The sequence below is a fragment of the Phaenicophaeus curvirostris genome, chromosome 6 (assembly GCF_032191515.1).
Source record: "Phaenicophaeus curvirostris isolate KB17595 chromosome 6, BPBGC_Pcur_1.0, whole genome shotgun sequence".
NCBI lineage: Eukaryota > Metazoa > Chordata > Aves > Cuculiformes > Cuculidae > Phaenicophaeus > Phaenicophaeus curvirostris.
In genome coordinates, this window is record NC_091397.1 from 18,147,262 (window position 1) to 18,166,338 (window position 19,077).

Consider the following 19,077-nt stretch of genomic DNA (forward strand, 5'->3'; position numbering starts at 1 on the left):
GACCTACTCAGAAATTCAAGCCACAGGGAATATTGTTTATTCCTGGAACCTTGTTCAGTTTGCTTTATGCATCTTTATAATTACAAATAAATTAATTTAAGAACAACTTAAGCTTGTGGATTTAAGATGCATTTAACCTTTTTGCCCTTATGTTCTTTAAACTGCAGGCTTTGCATTTTTATTAAAATAAATGGTTTTGAAAATTTCAACATTTATCACAGTATGTCATCCAGCTGCCTCACAGTTCCTCCTCTTCTGTGGGTAGCAATGCAAGAAAATACCCTTTTCTTTTATTTTTAGCCAGTAAATTCTCAAACTGAACGACAGCCACCTACCCACAGATGAAGTTGGATAAGGATTCCTATCTTGCATAGAGCTATACAACAGAATTCATGTTATAGCTGTAAAATGATATATAAAACTAATGAAGCTGAGGAAGAAGTGTTAATAAATGTAAATGATCAGAGTAATTACAAACAGGTAAATACTACATGATTTAAAGAACAGCTATAGCTCAACAATCATTACTTTCATAAGGGTAGGACAGCAAAGGTAGCCCCAGAGGGAAACCTGCAGTAAAAGCATATCCTGTAAATGTGTGTGAATAAATTTTACTGTAACACACATAATGCAGGGAAGAAGACAGGAAGGCTCCTGCCTGTTTAATTGACAGTGGATCACTCACCATGTCTACCTGCTTCACTTTAGCATGACAGTCTGCAGTACATTACCTCAAGTCTGGTCTTCGTTTTATGTAGTTATATTGCTATATTGCACACAGGAAGAAAGTATGATACCCAGAATGCTGATAAGTCCTGTCTTGTAGACAGTATAACCCAAATGAACTGAACACAGGCCTCTTTTTACTTAAATATTCTCTACTACTAGTTAGATCAAGCTTGCTATGATAAATATTTACTTAAGTTAAGAAGACATAGCTTTGTGATCGAGCTCTGTATGCTTAGGCTCCAACTGGCTCACAGGCAAGCTTGGGAACTACAGCATCATTTTCTCTTCCTTCAGTACCTTGTGCACTGGTCATGGCTAGAAAGGAAACAGTTTTCCTGTCATGTGAATTATATTTGAATATAGAATATAAAAATAAGGTTTGCATTCTACATCAAGAAAGGTCTTTCAGTGGACTGCTTAGCAGTTATAAATATGACTGTGTGGATGTGAGAAATCAGGGCTTGTGTCCCTGCTGCCATCACTCCATACCCTAGGTGAGCAGTTCAGCCTGGTGCCCACTGTCAAACTGTGTTACAGATAGTGAAACTTCACATAATGGCCAAGAAGGGTGGCAGAATGCAGTGTTTGACTAGAGTGAAGTTGGCCTTCCTTCTTGCTTTTTGAAAGTTCAATGTCTGGCCAAAGTCACCTTTGTTAATTTATCACAAATAGCTACACAAGTTGTGTGAGGCACTTGGGTCAATAACAAAACACAGGAAACACGAGCTATGGCTGCCCAGACCAGACCAACTAGGCAAGAAAGGCCAAGGAGCCTGACCCAGCTTGAAGTGTAATATTGCCTGTTGTGTCAAGAAAGAGTTGGCTACAGAACAACTGCAAATGTTGAGTTCCAATGAGAACTGGATGAGGACTGTTTTTGGGGTGGTTTGACTCACTGGAGTAGAGCATTCAAGTGAGTGACTTGCTGGGCAGCAGTAAACAGGCTGGAAAGGCTAGTTTGGTTTGAGACAGGAAGGGCCAACTCATGCTTTACAGCGTTTAAGAGCTGGAAGGACTAGCACCCACTGTTCTATTTTAAATGCATTCACTTCTGAAAAAAGTAACTTCTTCTGAGCTCCATACTCACCTTGCCTGCATGCCAATTTACATCAATTCAATCAAAACCAAAGCATGTGTCCACTATATTTATTTTAGAAAACTCCAAAATTTTGCATAAGCCATCTTGAAATAAGCACGCTTTGACTACAAAGTATTTTTTAATGTATATAAAAATGAGCATTCAGGACTCCCTTTTTGACGCTTCCTACTATTTGAAAGTTATGTTGTTATTGCCGACTGGCAGTAACTGCCAGTTGAAAGGGCAGTTAGTCAAAATAGCAAACATTCATTTTTTGCGTCCATAAAAGGAAAGAAAGGGGATTTGTAAGTCATCAGAATTTCTGTAAAGATTTTGCCTGAGGCATAAAAGAGCTACGTGCTGTCATGTCACATATACAGACATTTGTTGGGAGAAAACATAAAGAAAATAAATCCTTCTTTTGTTAAGACCACACAACATTAGCATGTAAAAAAATCTTATTTTCATCTGCTTATTAAAATGAGGTCAAAGACTTGGTCTCTTGTGCAACTGAATAACAGTTTCAGTGTTGTCTTAAAAAGCATTTTGACATGGTTCAAAGAAATGTATGACATTTTTCATGTTTTTGTTCAAAAGGATACAAGAGAGCACTTTCACACACTTTACCATTGGAAAAACACTGTATTATGACATGACAGAGGTTTAAAGCAGTGGGACATTTTCAGAGATAAAGGGAAGTGGCTGTCTGGTCACCACTTTAAGTAGGGTCGAGTGCACAGATGACAAACTCTGGTGTCCTTTTGTCTGCTACAGAGCTACTTAAATTTAGAGCAATGACAACTGTATTCTTTACTCTATTTTGCACATGGCATGAACATACTGATATATTTTCACCTGTTTCATTTGTGTAAGTCCTATTATTTATAAAACAGGGGTTTGTGTATTCCCCTTCCCTTTATCTACTTCTCTGGCTTCTGCAGGAAAATACCTAAGAACCAAGGGTTATTTTCCAAAGCATGAATTTTTAATTCCTCATGTTTACATTGTAAAAAACGAGCAATACTTACTAGAAAACTCAGAACAAACCTGTTAATGACAACTACAAGCATTGCTCTGTCTTTAATGAAAGATTATGGCACTTAGTTTTCCATTCGACATCTGTCTTCTCTTGCAGTCTTTGGTACTGGGAAGAGGTTGAACTACATAGATTATCTACTAGCAGACAGTTTACAGTTAGAGGTTTAGATTTTGTAAACATCAAGCCTTCATTTTAGCACTCTGCCCACTTGAAAGGACTACAAAATAGGGGTGAAGTACTCTTAGGATCTCTTTAACATAGCCATGGGAACAGAAGGAAGTCTCAGCATACATGACAAGTGAATACAAAATGTTACAGTGAAAACAGTACAATTAGCTCTGGGCAGTCCTGGATCTGATCAAATCTGTGCAGGGATGAGCAGAGGTCTTCCACAGAGGCAGTGCAGTGGCATGGACTGGCACAAGCACCCCTGTCGAAATGGAGACCTACCCAGTCATCTGCCACATTTGCCCTCATCTTCCTCCTCATCCATGGCCCAAGAGACAGACCAAGGAAATCCCCTGTTCTGCCTATTCCAATCAAAGAGTCCTGAGCAGCTCAGTTGGCTTTCTGTAGATCTCTCCTTAGGGCACAGATCTTATTGATGTGCATGCTCTGAATCGCATGTCTTCCACTTTATTCTCCTAGTACTCCTTCCCGCTGCCACCTAACCTGCCCCAAGCGTGCTTGCATTTTGAGAACCCCTGCTACCTCTGTTTACTGGAATATAAATAACATCAGAGCGTATTTTCACAGCTAATGTCCTCTTCAGTGTATGAGTTAAACAGATGCCAATTATTAATAAAACTTTACTCGTAATTTTAGGACATATCCACCACCGTGGGTGGGAGTTGTTTTGATAGCCTCAGTTGCATTCATAGATAGCTAAAACTTTACTCAGCATAAATGTAACAAACTTTGCTAAACTGTTTGACATAGTACCTAAAAAAATATTTTGTCTTTAAAACATAGTTTCATATAGCACAGACACCAATAGCACAGACAGTTGAGCGACATACGAGTAAAAAAGAACCAACGTGGAATTTTTACCAAATAAAAGTATTTCTAGAAATACTATGTCTAGGTCTCACAATGATTCATTCACCAGCCTTAAGTGGCACTGAGACAAAATACTAGAAAAACAGCAAATACACAAATCATAGAATCATAGAATCACTAGGTTGGAAAGGACCCACTGGATCATCGAGTCCAACCATTCCCATCAATCACTAAACCATGCCTCTGAGCACCTCATCCATCCGTCTTTTAAACACCTCCAGGGATGGTGACTCAACCACCTCCCTGGGCAGCCTGTTCCAGTGTCCGATGACCCTTTCTGTGAAATATTTTTTCCTGATGTCAAGTCTGAACCTCCCCTGGAGTGCTTGAGGCCATTGCCCCTTGTCCTGTCCCCTGTCACTTGGGAGAAGGGGCCAGATCCCTCCTCTCCACAACCTCCTTTCAGGTAGTTATAGAGAGCAATAAGGTCTCCCCTCAGCCTTCTCTTCCCAAGGCTAAACAACCCCAGCTCTCTCAGCCACTCCTCATAAGGCCTGTTCTCCAGCCCCTTCACCAGCTTCGTTACTCTTCTCTGGACTCGCTTCAGAGCCTCAACATCCTTCTTGTGGTGAGAGGCCCAGAACTGAACACAGTATTTGAGGTGCGGTCTCACCAGCGCATCCCAAACAAGTTGGATATTTCATTGGAACCTACGCTCCAGATGTACTAATATGGGGTTCAGTACAAAAATGAAAAGCTTGAATTACATGAGAAGTCAGAGTTAACTCATCCACTAGTTCTCTGGCCTTTAAAAACATGACTAGGAGCTGCTTCTTGACAGTCCTGTGTGCAAATGAAAATTCTGCTGACAGTAAGGTCAACATTACCTGACTGACAAACATGAGAAGGAAGTCGACCATTAGCTTGCTTGTCTTTGGACAGTATCACAGGTCTCAGCTGGTGTGACAAAATCATTTCATTCAATTTTTGCTGCAACGCTAAGTAGTCTTCAGATAATTTTGATATCTGAAAAATATAATATAAGATTTTACTTATATAAATAAGCATCTATGTTCCAATGTAATGAAAGGTAAAATAGTGCACTAGAAAAAGAACTTAAAAGGTATTGCTCCACCTATTGCACTGTAGGCACCTACTACACTTCCATCTCTATCCCCCTAAAAAAAAAAAAAGACACATATGAAACTCCATACTGCAGACCAGTCCTGCAGCTACTTCATGTTGCTTCACAACTATAAGTAGGTTACCTTGCTGTTTTTCAAACAAAAGTAAAGCTTCTGCATTTAACCTAAACCTAAAGGTTAAAAAATACGATAGCATTTTGCCAGTGCTCTAAATTTGTATTTCCCTTCTTTCTTAAAAGGTATTTTGTCTTGCAGCTCAAAATATGAATATTTATAGAACACTCATTGCAAAATCTCAGTCTCAGTTTATAGAGTAAAACTCTGGTGCCACTGAGGCCAGTAAAATAACTTTGATATTCTGACAGTGCTCAGAGTATTACGCTTAACATACGTATCATATAAGCTTCTTACCTGCCGTGAAAAGGCTGCCAAATCACAAGCATCTTTCTCTGAGTCTCCCTTCAGTGTCTTAGGGTCTTCAGCCTCCACACTGGTGCCTCCCCTATCTTTTGTTGCTTGGGGATCATTATTTTGGAGGTGTACTGTTTCTGCTGGCTCCTTTATAGCTTTCTCTTGACTTTTGCAGGGCAGTTTCCCTTCTTTTCTGAGTTGTCCTCTCCTTCTGTAAACCCGGTAACTGCTCTGAATAACCACTGCTGCCTTCTCTTTGTCTTCTGAACCTCGTTTTTCTGCCTCAACTCGCTTCCATGAGCCTTTTAGTGACTCTCTTCTTCTAATTCCTTTACATCCTGTAGGCATCACCACTTCGTGTTTCACGTGGTTTCTTTCCACACCCTTGTCAGACCTGGGCTGGACCGCAGCAGATTCTTGATTTTGCCCTTCTGCACTGAGCATGTCTTGATTGTCTTGCTTTTGCTGGGGATCAGGATCAGCTGTGATTGTGACAGACTTCCTGGACAGCTCTTCCAAAGGGGCCTGTTCTTCACCTTTACCAACACATTTGGCTGCAGGGTTCTGCTTCACAGAAGCTTCCTCTCCTTCGGTAGGTGTTTTCTGTTGCTCCTGTACATTCCCAGTGTCCCTGTACCTACAGCACTCGCTGCCAGTAACAGTATTGGCTTCATCTTGAGTTTCTTCATTTGCTACTTCTTCCAGCGTATCACTTTGAGCTGGCTGTAGTTGTGCTTCAAGGAATTCCACGGCAGATAATTCTTCCTCTGCCATTTTTCTGTCCTGTTCCTTTATTTTTTTACGGACTCTGTAGCCTCTGTAATGGCTCTGAACAATGACAGCTGCTTCTTCTTTTGTTTTAGGAAGGGCACTCTTCACACCAGCTGGACTTTCATCATTATCTTGAAGTTCTTCATCCTTCTCCTTTTCATTAACAGATGCTGCATTTTCAGCATGTTTCTTTCTAAGTGATTCCCTGAATGCAACAGTTTTGGGCAAAAATTATAGCTAAAGGAGATGAAGGATAGTGACAACTTTACAACTACCTTTGGTAGTGTTTGTGTACTAAAAGGCAATTTGATACATTGCTACATGGGAAAGATTTAGTGCATACAGATGGAATTAAAGATGGCAAACCAATCTCTCTCTTTCTGATGATTGTTATTTCTTGAAGTGGAAAGGGACATCCCTGTTAAACTCTTCACAGAAAATTACTAGGGGGGCAATATACGCTTCACGAGAGCTGATAAAACAGTAAAGAATTAACTTAAATGTTAGAAAAAAATAAGGCAGAAACTTTTTAGCACCTCAAATATGTTTAAATACACAAAACCCTAACTATATCCATGAAAGAAACTGCCTCGAGTCACATTAGGAATGAAAGAAGAATGATCCTGGGAATAGATCCAGGTCAAATTTAAAAGACCACGTCCCCAAACTGTCTTTGCTACCATAAATAAAACCTCAGTGTCAGATGATATCTGACAACCTGTTTCTTCCCTCAAAAGACTCTTGGCTTCTTCACACCTGTTTTTCACCTCTCTGGACTAGCCTCCACCTATTTTAATGCTATAATGGAAGAAACAATGGCGATGAGGATAGTGCTAGGAGCTTCATTTCAGAGACTGGGACTATAACCACATTGCAGAATTATCCAGAATGTGATTCACCTCACCTAACATTTAGCTGTTCGATCTGAGCAAGATGTCCATCTTCTTGCTCTCTTCAACTATGTTTATCTCAAACAGTGACTTAAGAGAAGAACAGTTCCTTGCAGATGCCTATTTCTTGAGCAATTTTTATGACAAGCTAGTTCCAAAACGAGACTAATCTACAGATTACATTAACATTACAGGTGAACACAATATTTTTGATCTTTCCCATAAATATATCTTTATTCCCTCAGCTTAAAAACATAAGAAAATTTTCAACTGATGTTAAAAACCTCCACTTAAATGTACATTACCTCTGCATACATATCTAGAATAATCCTGATTTGCTCCACTTTTAGGTTATATTGCTGTTCTTCATCAGTACAGCTACTGAAAAGGGACGCATTTGAGTGACACGAGACAGAAAATAATACTACCTCCTCCTTTTGAAGATCTTCCTCTCCTTATATCCCCTGTAGTGAGACTGAATTGATATTGCTGCTTTGTTTCTCATCTCAGCTAGTTCTTTTCTCTTCTTCCTGAGTAAGTATCCTCTGGCAACTGATATAAATTGTAATATAAAACAACCTTAGTCAACAAGCAATGGGTGTCCCATACATTTCAGAGTCAAATGATAACAACATTAAACAAAATCAATAAAGAAATACAGACGGGGGTGGCTATGATGATTACATTTCCTCTGAAATTACTCTGTCCCACAAAACTTTTCTGAGATTTCAGAAAGCTACGTCCATTCTACATGAGGATATAAACAAGCTCTTTCTTCGCATTTTATAGGACTAAAGAAAATACAGGAAGATGCAGAAAGGAGCAGAAGCATAATGCTATAGAAGAGTCTGCCTAGTTTCGTATACCTGCTTGGCCTGATTCAGGCAATTGATTTGACTCAGTCTTTCATTTCCCTGGGAAACGCTTGATTATCAGGCTATAGAGATTACCAGGCTGTCTTGTGGCACAGGCTTGGAATTAGCTGAACTAGATTAGAGAGAAACGGAAAATTTTATAGCTCAGCAGCTACAGAAGACTTAGCTCATGCTCTTCTTGGAAACACTCATTCAAAATGAAAAAGCTAAGCATGAAAAATGTGTTAAGCTCCACAGTAACCAGGTGCGCTGTGGCAAGGGTACTCACTACTTGTGATTTGTGGGAGGCACCGGTTCAGGTTTCTGCTCTGAACCAGGATGAGTAAGGACTCAAATAGGGTTCTTCCATGAGACATGTAGGTGCTGACTAGTCACTAGGGGCTTCATGCTTGTGCTGGCACATAGTTATGTAGTGTCATCTTGAAGTGCTCCAGGATAGCCAAGGCATCTACAGGGAACTGGCAGAAAGTACAAGACAAAGCAGGACTTTCTGCAGAAAAAAAATACAGCTGGAGGCCAGGCAAGATAACCTATAGCATCTGAAATGATACTAGATACCAATATGGGGGCAAATAAGCTGAGCATTTGGAGGCTTTGAATAAAATGAATTGAACTCTAGGCTCTGCTAACTCTAAGATGAGTTTAGACACTCAGGTCACTTTTAGACATCTACACTGAAGTTTCTTAACCAGAAACCGAATCACACTTAGAATGTTGCTTCACAGATTCCCAAAATTGCAAATAATTTCCTAATGAGAACCAGCACAGACTCCAGAGTGCTATGATTTGGAGAAGTCTGGAGTTCCAGCAATTCTGCACAATTCTGCTAATCCCCGGCAAAATAAAAAGAATGTTTTGTCAAAATACTTCTGTGAACTCTAATTCCAAATGCCATGTGAAGACTATGGAAACAGAGGATTCAGGTGATTCAAATACCCTGAGGAGATGGCAGACATGGGAGCTCTTACTCCAACTCTGCTGTGAGTATTCTGCATCACAGGAATTGGTCAAGCATGTTTAGGAATTGGAAGGGAGCATAAACAGTCTATTCTATCACAGTCATATAACTCGGTGCAACGTTTCATTTGCTTTAGCATTGCTTACTCACAACTTAGACCAACTTGGGCTTGACTAGATCAGTGGTTCAGTGTAAGAAACACTGCATAAAGGAACATAAATTACATCTTAATAATTGGATGTAGGGTAAAGGAACCCAAATACTTATTGGAAGTGGCATAACTGGTTTCTATACTGCAGTCTGATAGGGTCTCAGAAAAGTGCAAATTGTAGAGCACTTGGAATAATTCTAGAGCTTCTTGGACTTCTGAGCCAATCCTTATTCCATTTTCATACAAAAACATCTCATCAGGAGTTATTTTGTAACAAATCCAGTTGTGCTGTCAATGGACATGCCAATATAAGCTAAGTCTGTTCTTTTTAGCCTTATTATGGTTCGCCTTTGAAGTTTCCTGAGAACATTGAGAATGTTGTTATGAGACAGAGCTGTCTAAGCTTTGTTTTCAAACTGGAACAGGAGTTTTGTATTCATTTAGAGATAAATGGGGGTTAAAAATCCGAGAGAGCTAAGTAGAAAAGGACTTCCATTTTGTTCTGGTTACTCATGCACTAAAAAATGTTGAAATGAAACCGCACACAGGACAAAGAAGGTGAACAAGAAGAGACTGGGGAGTTCAACAAACAGAGCAAAGTGGTAAATTCATACTTTTGTATTTATTAAATATCCTAATAAATTATAACTTTCAGAGGTGTAATTATTTTAAATATATAACTGGATTTTATTTTGTTTTACATTGTTTTCTACACTGATGATGTTCTACCAGCTGCAGTGAAATGCTCTTTAGTACATGCTAATGTTGATTCAGTGCAATTAACAGATGCATCCCACCATGATTAAAACTGTGTCAGCACTAGTGTCAGTATATACTCATGAAGGCACATCTAAGGTAGTTTGAATCTAGATAGCCTGCCTAACGGCAGCACTAGCTTTTATTTGGAGTTGCCACCTTTGAAATTACTGAAAGTGCTCTGCAGGTTTGTGCCAACTGTTTTCAGACCTGTGCCTCTCTAGTTTTACTGATGCTGATTTCAGAGCTGCCTTGACTACATCTGGCCTAGGGGCATCTGTGCAAGGACAGGAGAGATAGAAATATAGAGAGGAAAAAAGGATGTCACATAGCATACATCTGGGCCTAAGGTGATAACTGCTGCAGAAGAGAAGGAATATTTTGCTAGGTTGGATTGAATGACAACAAAAAATAATCAGACATGAGTGGAACTACAGGTTGTAGTCCTCTCAAATGTAACTATTGCTGATACGTAACAAAGCCTATTCCTTACAGAACAGAACAGGACACACACATACACACACACGTTATAGGCAGACAGTGTCACATGGGGCATCAACAATACCAGCTGTTATAGTTAAACATATCGGACTAGGAGTGAAAAGCCTTGCATTTACCCCACCCATGTCACAGCTATGGAAAATGCCTCTAAGAAACAGACCTGTTTCAACCACTGTATAGAAATATACAATAGATAAATTATACCTCAGAATGTGTAAATGAGCATAGTCAATCAGTGTAGCTACGTAATAGCAGAGTATTTGGCTAAACATATTGTGTATGGGTAGCATATTAAAAGCCATGAAAGCAAACAATTCTTACTTGCTTGAAGTCTAGTGATATATTCTTCCACTTTTCTATTGCGTTTTGCAGTTGCATATTCTTTACGAGCAACAAAACCTCTGTAAGCTGAAAAAGTTGTCAAAAATTAAATAATCCATTTGGTACACAAAATGCTGTAAGAATACAAAAAGTCTGGAAGGAATTACAGACCTCCATTAAAATATTCATAAATATTTTTCAGGCTTTATCTTTCAAAAAAATGGCAAATAAGCACAAACAGTAAATCTACATAACAACTATGGTTTCCAGTGAGTAAAGTTATTATGAATGCAATGAATAAAAACCACAAGAGAAACAGAATGTAAAATAAGATGTTTGAATGTATGAAAAAATTCAGTTAAAGTCTCCATCAACAGTGCAATTGACCTTATTATCTAGGATGTTTAATACATTTTATTTTCATTATTATTTTATACAACCTTGCCAGAGCATGCCAGAATATTCTTAATAACAGTACCGTCTATGCAACCGCATCCTTCCATTGTTACAATTGTCTTTTAAATTTAACATTGATAAACATAACTTCAGTAAAAAGGTTGTCTTAACTTGGTTAAAAGAAAATTTTCTTCATAAGAACAGATGTCACCAAATATAAGATATTTGTCAAATATAACAGCAGGAAAACAGCAAAATCCACATCCAGCATGCAGATCTATATATCAACTGTACACACGCACTAGCCTTAAGCAAAATGGTAAATGTTTCAAAGCTATTACCTGACTGTATTTTAATAGCACTTTGTTCCCTTTGTTCCTTTATCTTTTTGTATCTCCTTGAAACCAGCCACCCTCTGACACAAGACTGAATCAAAATAATCATGTCAACCGTCTCCTTCCGCATTAAATTTAGCTGCTCCACGTGATAATATTTGAGAAATACCTTAAAAAGAGTAAGCAAAGAAGCAAAAGTTTTAGTTACCCTCCCAGGCTCTGCATTCACTCAGTCCATTTAATATCAACAGGAGTTACAGGTTGGTTTCAAATGATGAACAGACTCTTTAGTTGTAGCACCTAAAGGATCATTCTTGTTAAAAATAGCATTTTGATTGCTTGGGATATTAGTTCACTTTTCTCCCCCCTCCAGCATCTTTTGTTAGTCCCCCCTTATTCATACTTTCATGGGAAGATCTTTTAAAGTCCCAGTATAAAACTTAAGTCTGTAACTATAAATTTGCTTTCAAAACTATGAGGCTAACAGTTCTGCTAACCTCACAAGTCTGATGTATGTTCCATAAACATGATCCAAAACTGGAACCTTCAGCCTCTCTACTTCCCAATTTTAAATGTAAGGCATTGTTTATTTACACAATGGCTTTTATCAAACATGAAGTTCATATAGTCCCTGAAAAACTAGTCCAGCACAGGGGGTACAAACACATTCCTGGTGTATGTTAGGATAAAATTAAATGTGTAGAAAGAGCTTGTGTAATTAAGACAATAATTATGCTTATTTAGCACAATTCCCCCAGTCTTTGATCACTCACTGGTACATATATGGGTTAATCCTAATTAAAGGAAACATAAGCTATAGATCTCACATCTCAAGATACGCTTCCTTTGGCTGCATGTTGTTCATCAACCTCACTAAGACAGCAGAGAGAAATAAAGTTTGAGGAGAAGGTAACTGCATGGCTTCTGTCCCACCTGTCCAAGGAGATGTCTCAGAAGAACAGTTGTTTCTTCTACACTGAGGTGATTTCAAATAGTTTAGGATTCACCTCTCTCTATCCATATCCTTTCCTGGGCACTTCTGTTACCACTAGCAAATAGGGAGATTTAGTGGAACACTTGTCTGATGCTTCTTTTCTCTGTCAGACCGCCTGAGATCTGCCAGTTGGGGGTGGATGGGTGGATGTCCCTCTCTGGCACACTGGGAAGACTAGTGAGCTAGAACCGAAAGCAAGTATATGAACAGACAAGTGTTTCTCTCATAATAAAGTCTTCCCTTCATATCACATATATATGGGATCATCCTGCTATCTCTTCCCCCAGTGCGCAGCAAAGCCTGCCACAGAGCCCTCTGGCTGGAAAGCCAAAACCTTTTCCTGTCCTTTTGTGACTCTGATTGCCTCAGGGAAAAAGTATAACTTGTTTTCCTCAAGAAAACTTGTATTAAGCTCACTGGGATCCTTACTACCACATTTTTTGAATGAAAATGTAAGCAGTGTCATTGCCACATCCTGCCCTGCACTGTGGCCTCACTAAAACTGACCAGAATTTTAACACGTTACAGGCTCGGGATTTCAGCCAGGTATCATGGAACAGTACCCAGCAGAGGGTAGGTTTTTTTAACCAGTAGAGACCAAGAGCTACTCCAACAAAACACGCGAGAAATCAAATTGCTTAAGAAGTTAAAAATAACATGCTACAGTAGTGCAGACACAATATATTAAAAAATTACTTTAGTTTTTCCAAGAACCCAGTTGTCAAGGCGGGCTTTTTCCAAGATGGCAGCACAGGTTTCTGGGCTGACTGGAGGATCATCATTTGTTTTGTAACAGATGAGGTAATACCTAAAGACAAATGTATGATTCTTTATTCCATTAATGGTGAGCAATAGATGCAAAAGCGTTTAAACCATTAATTAAAATAAAACAAACAGTTGCGTGAAAGAAAACATAGAACTGGAAAAAACAAAACAGCATATGAAGGAAAGTACTGTGATTTATATGCAGTACTGAGAAACTCAATCAAAAGTGTATGAGTGACATATTGCACACCCTGGAGGGCTGTTCAATTCTGTAACACCACCAGAAGGCTTTTATAAAGTGTGCAATCCAAGCAGAGTTGTGCACCAGTTCTTTGCTGCCCTGTCTCTGCATTCTGTGATTTCAGTGGTAAAATAAAGATATTTTTACAGCTTTTCTGCCTAAATTAGCTTATTTTGTACCCAAAAATACCATGAAAATTCTCTGTCTTATCTTATGCACTAGACCATCTACCTGTGAGATAATTAACATGACTTGAGATGCATCCCAGCTCTTGGTGTCATATGCAAACTTACTGAGGGAGTATTGATCCCCCAATACAGATCATTGATAAAAATATTACACAGAACCAGCCCCAACACTGAGCCCTAGGGAACACTGCCGGTGGCCAGCTGCCAACTGGATTTAACTCCATTCACCATAACTCCTAGCGCATGGCCATTCAGACAGTTTTTTACCCTGTGAAAAGTATACCTGTCCAAGCCATGAGCAGCCAGATTTTCCAGGAGAATGCTGTGGGAAAAGGTGTCAAAGTCTTTACTAAAGTCTAGGTAGTCTTTGATGAAAACTTGCAGATTATAAGCAAGACAATTTTACCCAAATGCGCAGGGAGCCTGAAATAATCATCCTGAGGTGCATCATCCTCCTCTAGCAATCCAAAATGGGTGACTAATCTTCTTCCTGAACTACTCTTTGTTATCCAGTTTGTAATCATCTTTGTCACAGGAAATGCCTTTGTATTTTTCTTTAAAGACCATACCAAAGACATTGCTGATGCCTAGCAAACACTAGAAAGCAAAGGCAGGACAGAAAAAGGCTTCTTCAAATCAATGTTACCTTTTTATGAAGTTAGCAAACAGTATACGGTGTGAATAACCTTGTCTTCGAATTCTTGCTGTCTCGAGAATTCCTGTGTAACGCAGTTGAACTAACACTTTTTCTTTATCGAACTTGTTTGCCTGTCGGTCATTGTTTGGCTTGATGCACCTGACAAAATGAGGCTGGCCAACGACCATTTTGGACAACAAATCCATCAGAGAATACTGCAAGAAAGTAACAAGATATCTGCCACTGGGATATTTATAAAACTTTTATATAGGTCCAAGTGTAGCTGAAATTTTATTTCATAGGATCAGAATCACGCATGAACCTATTTACATAGCTGGTACTTTAAAGGTAGATGAAGTAAATGACCCAACAGCAATTCTAACTTTGATAAGATCTCTAATTTACTAGCACATACTACCTGAGAGAAACACTGGTTCCAAATGGATGTACCATTTCCACCCAGAAGATTCTCACAAACTGCCATTAATGTTTAACATATAATAGAAATTCCCCTTACACTTCCTTGCTTCTCTTGGAACCCTGTTAGGTAATTACAGCCCACTTTTTCCTCTTGTCACTTGTGTGAAGGTCCTTATTTACCCAGAGTAAATCACCCACCTACACACGGGAAGCGAAAGACCAGCAAACCAGTAAACATTGTCATCCCTTACTTAGACTAGAGGAAACTGAGCCCAGTCCAGAAGAGGACCTGCTTAAACAGGTCCTGGTCATGTCCTGTTCATTGTAAACGCTGATGGTGATACTACAGCTGCTCTACCAGGAGGAAACTTCTGAGGAGGGCAAGACTAGAAGTACACAAAATCACAATTCTAAAATTACACTTCTCCCATCTCACTAGGATATCAGGCTAGCAGATGGGAGGCAGTTTGTTGCTCGCCATGCCAACTGAGGTGAATCTGTCTGCAAATGGTTGCTTGTTGTTAGTTGGTGTTTTGTAAAATTGCTTGATGGGAGGATCTTATTAAAACACAAGTGAAGAGGCTTATTTCTCAGGATTCAACCTGACTCAACAGAACAAGGCAGCCAGGAAGTAATGCAGTTCAGCAGTAGGCTGGATACACGAAACTAGTGTAGGGTGTCAAGAGACATGTGTTTCCTATTAAAATGTGCAATTCCATTCTGGACTGACGCTGCACCATGCAGCAAAGTGCTTAATTAGCTTCATCACCAGTGTGCCAATTGAACACAAACAAGTAGGACACACTAATGAATAATTTTTTTTTCACTCAGTCTGAGATGGCAGATGCTTTTCTAAATCACCCACAGATTTCCGCATATGAGTAAACCAGTGGCACTGAAACTGAATTTTCATTTAAGAGCATTAGCCAGCATGTTCTGAGCAGAGATTTCCACTATAGAAAAAGTGTAAATATAATTAAGTCATTTGCCGCCTCTGTTGCTAGATGTGCTGGTAAGGCACTGAATCACAGATACTAGGTTTGAATGAGATTCAATAAATTTTTCCATACAGAGTTTTAAAACACCATCCAACTTCGAACTTCCTTGGTATCTAGGCTGATATTATTCTCCACAGTCCAGAAAGCTGTGCAATTGTATCTACTAAAGAGAGATCTTGCTCCTTACTGTTCTCTGTCATAGATGTAAATGAACTCTTATAGGTCATGAACGTCACCTCAGCCATCTTTATGTTTTTGCTGGGAGATATTACTAAATAAGAGTTGGAAACTCAGAGCTGAGCCCAAGTGAACTTACTCTGTGCACCACTTTGGAGGAAAGAATGATCTTCACAGCTATTTTCTGTTGCAGGACAAGCAGCACAGCCAGTGCCTGGGAAGGTCAAGAGCACTGCTGAAGGAGTCACAAGGATTGGCTCATGACAGCCTCTGAGCAGTGATCATCAAGATCTTTCTCTGGAGCTCCTGCTCCGAATTAACTTTGCCCTCCTGCTTCTTAAACTCTTACAGAAATGCTATAGCACTAATGTCCAACCACCCTTCATCCCTCGGTGGAAGAACAAGCAAGTGAAAGATTAATACTGATCATCATACATCATCATGACAGAAATGTGGCTTTGTAATCAAGTACAATTAAAGACGAAACATCATAATCTCCTCTAGATATTTGTACTGCACAGACTGCTGCACCCTATAGGCAGCTCACAAACTGTAAATGAATCACTATTGACTCTAAGTTGACAGGCGCATTTCAAAATGTGAAAGAATAAACATTCATTCTACTTTAGAACAAGTTATTAAAAGATCTGATATCTTACTCTAAAATAAGAAGCTACTGTCTGTGTTTTCATGCTGGTTGTCTCTCTTGGATGATGCCCGGTATCTCCTGCTTCATTCTATAAAGATGAAGGAAGAAAATGACATTTTTTATCTCTGTTGAGCCTGCAGTGCCCTTTCCAATGCTGAAACAAAGACCTCTCAGAGAACATTATTAACTTCTTTTTAAAAAAAGGGTTCTAAACAGAAAAAGTTATAGTATGACCACTAGCACAAATCAGTTGCACCAGTACAATACATTACTTTGCTACACAATACACAAACATTCACATACAGAGGACACAATTCAATAACGAAGCATCTAAATAACTGCCACAAATAACCTAACAATGTCTGAGGTCCTGTCTGTTATTTCACTATCACTGTTATTTTGGTAGTTCTCTAAGGAACTTGACTACACACCAATATTTTAATTTCTCCTTTTATTACAATACAGCTAGGAAATAATATATTTTTTACCCTGAAGTTGTTATAAACTATAGCCAGAAAGAAGGGAAATGTTAGGTTTTTACCTCACGGAAGGAATATGAATTGCACAACACAAAGATATCCAGCTAAACAGAAAAGAAAATAGGAGAGGGAAAAAAACCAAGGAAGGGGTTACTTGCTTACTTTTAGTACCAATAACAGTATTGCCTTTCTAGTTTAAATTTGGACTCAATACAAAATCACGAAATCAGTTTTCTTACCTTTGTATGACTGATGGATTTCTGGGGGGTCCACATTTGGTAACTGATTGTAGTTTTACTTTTAGTGTGTGCCAAGTTACCTGTGGGAAGATGAAAGAAAGCAACCCACCAAAATGTTTACATCTCATCTAAGCTAAAAACTATGCTGAACCACCATTATCCATGCTCCCCATAAAATCATATAGTTGACTGTTTCAGAGTATGTCCTCATTTCCCTTTTCACCCTTGGGATGGAACAAGCTCTGAAGAAGGTACAGGAAGATGGAACATGGGTTGAATTTTCCTCCTTCAGCGTTTGTCACCTACTAGAGCAAAAAAAATAAACAAACAGACTGCTGAAGCAGGTAAGAAAGATACATCTTAAAGCATTCATGTGATTTTACCTATTATTGTACTGTTCCAGTTGTAAGGTTACATATACATTAGTTAATAAAAAAAGTGCTAGCACTCTTCTCTGTCCCAAAGGGCAAGTGACATAGCATGACTCAAGTCTTTACAGCTAAGCTGTATGCTTCACTACTTTTTTAACCTCCTGGTAAAAATAAGGTTGTATCTTTCCACAGACCTTGTTGGAAACCATTGTTGGCCTGTGTCTTCTTTTGAGGTATGCTTGGTATTTCTAGGAGACTGCTACCTCACAAGGAACAAAACTCTCTCAGGGAGACATGCTAGGAATTTTTCAGAACGGGCAATCCTATGGGAGTGTTTCAGTTGCTGTTCACTGTTCACTGGCCCTGTTTGGTTTACTAGCATAGACATAGTCTTGAGACTCTAACCTTGGAATTCTTGATCAAGTAATACCTTTATTAGGATGACCCGAAGGACTTGGTGCATTGGAGTGGTTTACAGGGACACTTGTCTTCTAAAGAGATAATGAAAATTCTGCTGAGCTTTTCATCATGTCACTCTATGTTGATAAACCCCAACCACTGCTGCACACTGTGGAGCTCCAACTTTGGCTCTCTACTACTTTAGAGAAAAAATTTACTGAGGCAATACAGGCAATTCATACATGCCCTGCCCAGAAAAGGCCAGTGACTTACCTGATCCTTTCTGTTCAGTCATCAACTCAAGGGATGCACTCCACTCCCTGTCTTGCTCCCCTACCCTGAAGAGAGGACCCTGAAAGAAGCCTCTACCACTTCCTTGGCACTTGACCAGACCAATCCCTCCCCTGCAGCTTGAGATGGCTGGGGCTCCATTCTGTATAGATTCTAGGGTTGGAAAGTTAAGCCACAAAGTGTATAATGTAATATGGTCATATGAAACCTACCAGGGGTCATCATGAAGGCTAAAGAAGAATAAGAAGATTACCACAACAGCAATACCTGTTTTTGTAAGAGGATGGGTTACCAGCTGCCGAGTCAGATTGTTTTCAGATGATCGCAGTAGCAGCACAATATCAGCCGGCAGAGTATCTCTATTTTTGGCTAGGAATCCGCTTGCATTATATAGAACCTGTTTAAAAAGTGCATTTATGCATCTTCTGGGCTTTTGAAAAGTAATTGTAAATTTAAGCTCTCTGGTATGTGGCTTTTAATACATCAAGATACACATACAATTTTTCAGCTCACTCTTGCTTATAATTTTTCTTTTGATGACTGAAAGTTTTAACTTCTCAATACTGAGAACCACTGTGGTGCAGGTCGCTAAAAGCAAACCCATCATTCCAAAGTAGCTTGAGACATTTATTTTCTCTAATGCAGACATGTCAATATTAGTTTTAACCAGTGTGAATTTATCACCAGGACAAGTGCATTGTAGTCCTCTTTTACACCAGTACATGTGTAAATGCACAAATAACAATGCACTTGATTTCAACCATATCACTATATGATTGCACAATCTTTCTGTCCCATTCATATTATGCTGCCTGGGACTCAGGACTTACCACTGTTCCTAGAGATCTCTGTATTAATTGAAGAGGAAGTTTGC

General features: G+C 39.2%; 1 protein-coding gene across 1 annotated transcript in view; it reads right to left on the reverse strand.

The window, feature by feature from the left end:
• Positions 1-19,077, reverse strand: part of MYO3A (myosin IIIA) — a 120,427-nt gene that overhangs the window by 12,517 nt on the left and 88,833 nt on the right. Inside the window, exons 22-32 of the mRNA XM_069859509.1 lie at positions 18,471-18,600; positions 17,143-17,222; positions 16,966-17,007; positions 16,435-16,512; positions 14,190-14,395; positions 13,046-13,157; positions 11,362-11,524; positions 10,625-10,711; positions 7,491-7,614; positions 5,402-6,377; positions 4,733-4,871 (exon numbers count right to left, since the gene is read on the reverse strand). Coding sequence (XP_069715610.1) covers positions 4,733-4,871; positions 5,402-6,377; positions 7,491-7,614; positions 10,625-10,711; positions 11,362-11,524; positions 13,046-13,157; positions 14,190-14,395; positions 16,435-16,512; positions 16,966-17,007; positions 17,143-17,222; positions 18,471-18,600 — 2,137 coding nt within the window. The remainder of the gene's footprint in view (positions 1-4,732; positions 4,872-5,401; positions 6,378-7,490; positions 7,615-10,624; positions 10,712-11,361; positions 11,525-13,045; positions 13,158-14,189; positions 14,396-16,434; positions 16,513-16,965; positions 17,008-17,142; positions 17,223-18,470; positions 18,601-19,077) is intronic.